Source organism: Bison bison, unplaced genomic scaffold (assembly GCF_000754665.1).
Source record: "Bison bison bison isolate TAMUID 2011002044 unplaced genomic scaffold, Bison_UMD1.0 scf7180017864034, whole genome shotgun sequence".
In the NCBI taxonomy this organism is placed as follows: Eukaryota; Metazoa; Chordata; class Mammalia; order Artiodactyla; family Bovidae; genus Bison; species Bison bison.
The window spans coordinates 7,303,009-7,311,209 of NW_011494606.1; the positions used below are offsets into that span (position 1 = coordinate 7,303,009).

At 37.0% G+C, this 8,201-nt stretch overlaps 1 protein-coding gene across 3 annotated transcripts in view; it reads right to left on the minus strand.

Moving 5' to 3' along the window:
• Positions 1-8,201, minus strand: part of TXNDC16 (thioredoxin domain containing 16) — a 94,296-nt gene that overhangs the window by 23,533 nt on the left and 62,562 nt on the right. For all 3 annotated transcript variants that reach the window (XM_010834573.1, XM_010834575.1, XM_010834576.1), the window contains 2 exons: positions 5,921-6,089; positions 5,454-5,590 (listed from right to left, as the gene is read on the minus strand). In XM_010834573.1, coding sequence (XP_010832875.1) covers positions 5,454-5,590; positions 5,921-6,089 — 306 coding nt within the window. The remainder of the gene's footprint in view (positions 1-5,453; positions 5,591-5,920; positions 6,090-8,201) is intronic.

Genomic DNA, 8,201 nt, shown 5'->3' on the forward strand with positions numbered 1-8,201 from the left:
CCATGGACTACAGCCTACCAGGCTCCTCCATCCATGGGATTTTCCAGGCAAGAGTACTGGAGTGGGGTGCCATCGCCTTCTCCAAACAGGACATTTACAGAGTTTTAAATTATATTCCCACAAAGTATTTATTAACTATAAGGGGAAAAGTAGTAACTTTCTAGTGGAGGGGCCTGAAAAATAAACCAGCAGATAAAAGAGACATTTCAGCTTTCACGGTACTCACATTAGTCTTCAAACCATTAGAATCTACATGAATAACAATTAGTATCTCATACAAAAAGTGCTCAGCAAATGCTGGTAGTTAGCATTTGTGAATATAATCAAAATGAACATAATTTTATGATTCATAAGAGCCCTTTATTGTTTTATGTTTTCTCATTCAGTAGATGCTGAAAGTCCAACAACTATCCCATGATAGTTTTTGCAAACAAAAACAAACAAAAAAGAAGAGGAACTAATACCTGACTTAAAAGGCTTAAAAGCAACCAAGCCAGTAAAAAAAAGCATCATATCCAGACTACACCATTCTGGTACACCAGAACCACCTTTATGTATCAATACTTCAGCATTATGCTTTTCAAGTTTGTTGAGAGGTAATTATATGTAAATTTTATCATCATTTGTATAGAAATATGGTCAAGTACAGTGTTTCTGGGGGTCATGCAAGTGCCTAAGTGGTAAAGAATCTGCCTGACAATGCAGGAGATGTGGGTCCAATACCTGGGTCAGGAAGATCTCCTGGAGAAGGAAATGGAAACCCACTCCAGTATTCTTGCCTCGGAAATCCCATGGACAGAGGAGGCTGGCAGGCTACGGTTTATGGGCTCACAGAAGAGTTGGATACAACTTGGCGACTAAACAACACACTGTTCCTATGTCGATCTCTAAATAAAATACATATGTATATACACACATATATGAAAAATTCCCCTCAGCATGTACAATCAGAGAAATATTTTCTCTATGGGTGACTCAGCACCCTAACTAGTATTTTGCCATTTATTATATTATGATGATAATTGGCAAAAATTTCATCTTTGTTTCTATTTGCTACCAGATTGCTCAGGGTTAAGTTTTACAATCACTGCATTGTTTCTAGGTATTCTACCTAATTATCTCCTACTTTTATTGCTCGACTCTTATCCTTGTTTTAATGATTTTATTGTATTTGTGCTTTTTATTATCTAAAGACTAATTCTTTTCAGAAGGAGGCCCAGTGTAAATAATAAACAAGAACTTCAGGACACCAGGCACCTGAGGTAGGCAGAAAACAAGGTCAATGTGCGTGAAAAAACATGAGAAAGGGAAAAAGGAGTAAAACATAGAGGCATTTACTTCATGATTTTTCATAGAATAGAAATTAAAAAGTTACGCCCTCTGAATTTTGCTTTCTAAGATGGTAAGCCACATGGCACACATTAACAGTCTTATTCTTCTTTCTAGTGAGTTCTTTTTTTTTTTTTAATTTTGAAGACAAAGTAGAAAGCAAAAATTACTAGACAGCAATTTTTAGAAAGCAAAATTTAATAAGAATCAATAGTTAATAGTATCACCTATATACAATTATAATGCTGGACATTGGGGATCTTCTTCCCATACAAACACTCTTAAAATATTTCATTCAGACTTTGAAATTCATCTTAAATAAAAGAAAAACGAAAGAGGAAGTTTGCTACATAAATGGAAACAGCATGAGAATGCCAACTAAACACTGTTACTTGCCATCTGCCTCTGTAAGGATGAGGCAACCAACCATTTTAGTTGTGTTCAGTTGAACACACCCTGAAAGGAGTTCAGGGTGGAAATCAGGAATGAGGCACTCTGCACTCTGGGCAAAACTGGCAGAACAAGCCTTCAGATAGATATTTTCAAAAGATTTTATGGACCCAATTTCTTATATCTTTTCGTATCTAGAAAAGCAGCACTAAAATCATTAACAGAGACATCTGCTCATTGTGACTAGCAGCAGTCTTCTATTAAAACGTGTGCTTGACCGCATGTAATCCTCTTCACCACAATTACATATATATTGCCTCCCCGCTCAGCTCTTCAGAGCAGATCCCCAAAACTATCGGAGAGGTTGGCTCCAGGCTATAATCTTCATTTTGCCCCCCAATAAAACTTAACTCACAACTCTCACATTGTGCTTTTTTTTCCCTCAGTTGACATGATGAAAAAAACACTTTTTGCTACCCAGTCAAGAGGCCATCCATCTCCAAAGCCAAGAAAATAACATTCTAAGCAACACCATTGGTTAGAATAAATGTCCTGTGGACTCTCTCTTTAAAACTTATTGAAAGACACAGTCCTTTGAAGGACAAAAAAAGTAAAGAGAGGCAGTTTAAGTATAGAGAGGTTTTAATATTCAAAGAACACTATAGCCAACAGTGTAGAGAGAGTTCTAATTGCTCAGTTGTGTCCGACTCTTTGCGACCCCATGGACTATAACCTGCCAAGCTCCTCTATCCATGAATTCTCCTGGTAGGAATACTAGAGTGGGTATTCCACTCTCCAGGGAATCTTCCCAACCCAGGGATTGAACCCGGGGCTCCTGCCTTGCAGGCAGATTCTTTACCATCTCAGCCATCAGGGAAGCCCACTGGTAGGCTTATGATACTACGGAAAACCAATGATACTATGTAAAACAAACAAATTAAACTTCTTAGTATAAGCATTGTATCAAAGCTGAAGGCAAAAGCATTAATTTGAAATGCATCAAAAATAAGATGAATTAGTTTTCTTAGGTTAGTCTCCCAAGGAAATAGAAATAAAAGCAAAAATAAATATGACCTAATGAAGCTTACAAGCTTCTGTATAGAAAAGGAAACCAAAAATAAAACAAAAAAACAACCTATGAACTGGGAAAAAACATCTTCAAAGGATGCAACCAATAAAGGCTTAATTTCCAAAATATACAAACAGCTCACACAATTCAATAACAAAAAAACAAACAACCCAATTGAAAAAATGGGCAGAAAGTCTAAACAGACATTTCTTCAAAGAAGACATACAGGGGTCAACAGGCACATGAAAAGATGCTCATCATCATTAATTATTAGAGAAATGCAAATCAAAACTACAATGAGGTACCATCTCACACCAGTCAGAATGGCCATCATTAAAAAGTCTACAAATAATAAATGTTGGAAAGGGTGTGAAGAAAAAGGTACTCTGTTATACTGTTGGTGGGAATATAAAATGGTGCAGCCACTATAGGAAAACAGTATATGAAAGTTACTCAAAAACCCAAAAATAGAGTTGCCATATGATTCTGTAATTCCACTCCTAGGCATAAAACTAGACAAAACTAAAATTTGAAGGGTCGTAAGCACCCCTGTGTTCACAGAAGCACTATTCACAATAGCCAAGACACAAACAACTCAAATGTCCATCAAAAGATGAACAGATAAAGAAGATGGGGTACATACATATATAATGGAATACTACTCAGCCATGAAAAAGAGTGAAATAATGCCATCTGCAGCAACATGGATGGACCTAGAGATTATCAAACAGTGAAGTAAGTCAGAAAGAGAAAGACAAATACCATATGACATCACTTATATGTGGAATCTAAAATACAACATAAATGAAATATCTATGAAACAGAAACAGCCTCACAAACCAGAACAGACTAGTGGTTGACAAGGAGGGAAGTGTGAGGGAAGGAAGAATTGGGAGTTTGGGATTAACATATACAAACTTTTATATATATATAAAAAGTTCTATATATATATAGAACAAGGTTCTACTGTATAGCACAGGGAAATATTACAGTATCCTATGATAAACCATAATGGAAAAGAATATTAAAAAAATATATGTGTATAACTGAGTCACTCGGAGGTACAGTTGAAATTAATACATTATAAATCAACTATCCTTCAGTAAATTAAAAAAAATAAAACAAAATTAAAAAAAAAAAAAAGAAATACCAAGGAAGCATAAAACAAGCAACAAAAATTTGAATAAGTTTAGACAATATGTGTAAATGGCTGAAGTTCACTTAGAAGAGTCAATAGGCAAAAAAGATAAGAAGTTGTCAAAAAGAAAAAGAGACAACCCAATCATATTCAACATGCTTTATAAAATAAATAGACTAAGTATCAATAGGTAAAGTGAATAAAATAGAAAACATTAAAAAAGATATGTGTATATACATTAGCTATTCAGAAAAAGACAAACACTACATGATCTGGCTTTCATGAGGTACTAGAGTAGTCAAATTCATAGAAATGGACAGGAAAATGGTGTTTGCCAAGCGCTAGGGAAACAGGGAAAGGGAGTTAGAGAAGGAAATGGCAGCCCACTCTAGTGTTCTTGCCTGGAGAATCCCAGAGATGGGGGAGACTGGTGGGCTGCCGTCCATGGGGTCGCACAGAGTGGGACACGACTAAAGCGACTTAGCAGCAGCAGGGAAACAGGGAAAGGGAGTTGCTCTTTAACGTGTAAAGAGTTTCAATTTTGTAAGATGAAAAAGTTCTGGAAATCAGAATTTGCACACAATAGAAATACAGTTAACACTAGTTAACTATACACTTATAAATGATTAAGAGGCTAAGTTTCATGTTATCTATGTCTTATCACTCACAAATTTTAAAAAAGAATATTCAAAACAAGACAATATAGCATAAGAAAATATTATAAAGCAACAAGAAGAGACAGGTAACTATTAACTAATCAAAATGATAAGGATTTTCTATAGCTAAAGCAATAGAAGAAATCTCAAAATGAATAAATTTGAAAAAAATTTTAACTATTACATATAAAATTACTAGGCAAAGCTAAAAAGCAAACAACAAGCTGGGGGAAATAATTGGAATATTAATCAAATGACAAAAGCTTAATATCTTTAGTATATAATAATCTCACAGTAATTCCTTAGACAAATGCTAAAACCTTTTTAAAAAAAAAATGAATAACACATATACAGTTTACAGAAGACAAAGTTATTCACCTACTGGGAATCCATAGCTATTAAATAGTCTAAAACCTACACAAAGACTCATAAATAAAAATACTCTTTACAATACAAAGCAAAAAGGAAATAAAAGAAATTATTTGTTGGTAAACAGTTAAATAAATTATGGTATATTCATCCAATCAAATATTATACAGCCATGATGTTTTTGAAGAATATTAATCACATGGAAAAATGCACCCACTTAATGTTAATAAAAACAGCAGATACTAACCTAAATACACAGTACTAGCCCAATTACATTAAAATGTATATTAATATTTAAGACATAAGTTCACAAGAAAACAGGGAAGAAATTATCCTAAAATTTAACAACTCGAAAGATTTTTATTTTTCTTCAAACTTCTTTGTATTTTCAAAATTCTCTACAATTGAGTTCTCTTTAAAAGATATTAATTCTTTAAAAAGAAAACAAGTAAACAAGCCTTCAACTATACATTATATAATTTAAATGTTCAGTTCCACTTACCTCTTGTCATGGTTGGACTAAACAGTCCCAGTACTGACATGCTAGAATAGGAAATTAGGTCTTTATATAATTCCCCATTTAAATATTCTTCTGCTTCTTGGACAGACATAATGTTCACTGGGCATGAAATCCTGTTGCTGGATGAATATTTATAGTCAAAATTAATTTTAAAAAATACTTCTCAGCTTATAAAATATATATATATATATGTATACTGAACTTAGTATATTCCATAGGATAAACATCTGACAAAATAAAGACAACACTATTCAAAACAAAACAAAAAAAAATCAGTCTCATTAAATAAAATTTCTATCTCCCCAAAAGTGATAAAAAGTAATAGACAGGTTCTTCTCATCAGTGTTCATACTTCCTTAACCTATCCAAGGTGTGTCAAATAAGTAAGGGAATTAGGAGTTGAATAGATCTAAAACTTAAAAAATCTTAGGGTGAAGCTGAATACTTACAGTTGAATAAATTTTAAGAGATCTTCAGTTCCCAGCATACCAGTGTAAGATACCGGGTTCTGGCCTTCCTTGTACATCTTTACGACAGGAAATTCAGTAACATTTTGCTCGGTACACACATGAGACCAGTCTGCGCAGTTTACTCTAGCAAGCAGCATAGTGGATGTGCCTAAATAAAAAGAAAACGCACATTTTTATAAATGTTAATGCAGAAAACTCAGTTGTTGAGAACTGTTAATGTCTTTATATCCCGTTCTTATTTCAACTTCTCGGCAGCATGACGTATTCCTGGTGGACTCTCTCCCCTTGGTTCTTTGCAGCACCTCCTCCCATCGGCTCCAACCTCTCCCCAGCTGCCTCCTTTTGTTCCGTTTTGCAGGCTCTTCGGCCAGTGGAGTCGGGAGTTCCCTCAAGGCTCAGTTTAAGTTGCTTTCTCTTCTTTCTTCACTCTCTTTTAGACAATCTCAATAATCAACAACAACCTAATAAATCCTAAATTTATAGCTTTGGCCCAGGATCGTCAAAGTTCCAGATCCATGTATCCATACTGCCTTCTCTAGGTCCCTTTGAACAGAAACATCCTCCAACTCAAGACGTCTAAAACCAAACACGGTTTCTTTCCTCTGAACAGTAGTGAACGTTGCCATCCTGAGCAACTCTGAAAGCAAAGTATCACCTTTCACACCTCTTCATTCCTAAACTCCGCAGGTCTTACATTATCAATCCGCACGCCTTCCAATTTTACCACCTAAATTTTGAGTACCTCTTGCATCTGTCCCTTTCTCTTTACTGCCACCATTCTAGTCATCACTTCTAATTCATCTCCCAGAATTTAGTATGTCTCTACGCTGAAGCTAGAGGTATCTTTTCAAAACTCAAATCTATTTTGGTATCAGCCCACCTCTACCAATTTTACCAGTCAGGTCTTTCTCACCCTTCAGATCTCTGCATGTGTGACCATTTCAGAGAAGCCTCCACTGACACCCTGATCTACATCTGATTCTTATACTCCTAAAGGACCATGCTCTTTTCCCTACCTCATCATGGAATTATGTACTCATTTGTGTTGTATGATTTGAGCTTCCTGAGAGCAGGGACTGTGTCTGGTTTCCTCATCACTGAGTTTCCAGAACCTAGAGCAGTCCTCGTACATGAAATACCTTAAATATGTGTGTGAATATACTATCTAGGGCCTCCATGATATTTACCTAGGGCTTCTCCGATAGCTCAGACTTCCCTAATGGCTCAGACGGTAAAGTGTCTGCCTACAACGTGGGAGACCTGGGTTTGATCCCTGGATAGGAAAGATCCCCTGGAGAAGGAAATGGCAACCCACTCCAGTACTCTTGCTTGGAAAATCCCATGGACAGAGGAGCCTGGTAGGCTACAGTCCACAGGGTCGAAAAGAGTTGGACATGACTGAGCAACTTCACTTCACTTCACTTCTCTTCTCTGATAGCTCAGTTGGTAAAGAATGTGCCTGCAATGCAGGAGACCCCAGTTCAATTCCTGGGTTGGGAAGATCCCCTGGAGAAGGGATAGGTTATCCACTCCAGTATTCTTGGGTTTCCCTTTTGGCTCAGCTGGTAAACAACCAGCCTGCAATGTGGGAGACCTGTGTTCTATCCCTGGGTTGGGAAGATCCTCTGGAGAAGGGAAAGGCTACCCACTTCAGTATTCTGGCCTGGAGAATTCCACAGACTGTATAATCCATGGGGTCACAAAGAGTCGGACACGACTGAGCGACTTTCACTTTTCACTTTCACATACCCAACCTGTCTCAACAGTATAATTTCATACATATTTATTTAATCTAAATAATTTCTTTTCAGCCTGAGAAAACACATAGCAGAACCTCAAAGAGAAATTCCTACTTGTTTGTACTAATACAGTTGACCCTTGGAAAGCACTGTGCAGGCCCACTTACAGATCTGTTTCAATAGTCAATGCTACAGTCCCACATGACCCAAGGTTGGATGTATCCATGGATGTGGAAACTTGGATACACAGCAGACGTGTATGCTGCTGCTGCTGCTAAGTCACTTCAGTCGTGTCTGACTCTATGCGACCCCACAGACGGCAGCCCACCAGGCTCCCCCATCCCTGGGGTTCTCCAGGCAAGAACACTGGAGTGGGTTGCCATTTCCTTCTCCAATGCATGAAAGTGAAAAGTGAAAGTGAAGTCGCTCAGTCATGTCCGACTCTTCAGCGACCCCATGGACTGCAGCCTACCAGGCCCCTCTGTCCATGGGATTCTCCAGGCAAGAGTACTGGAGTGGGG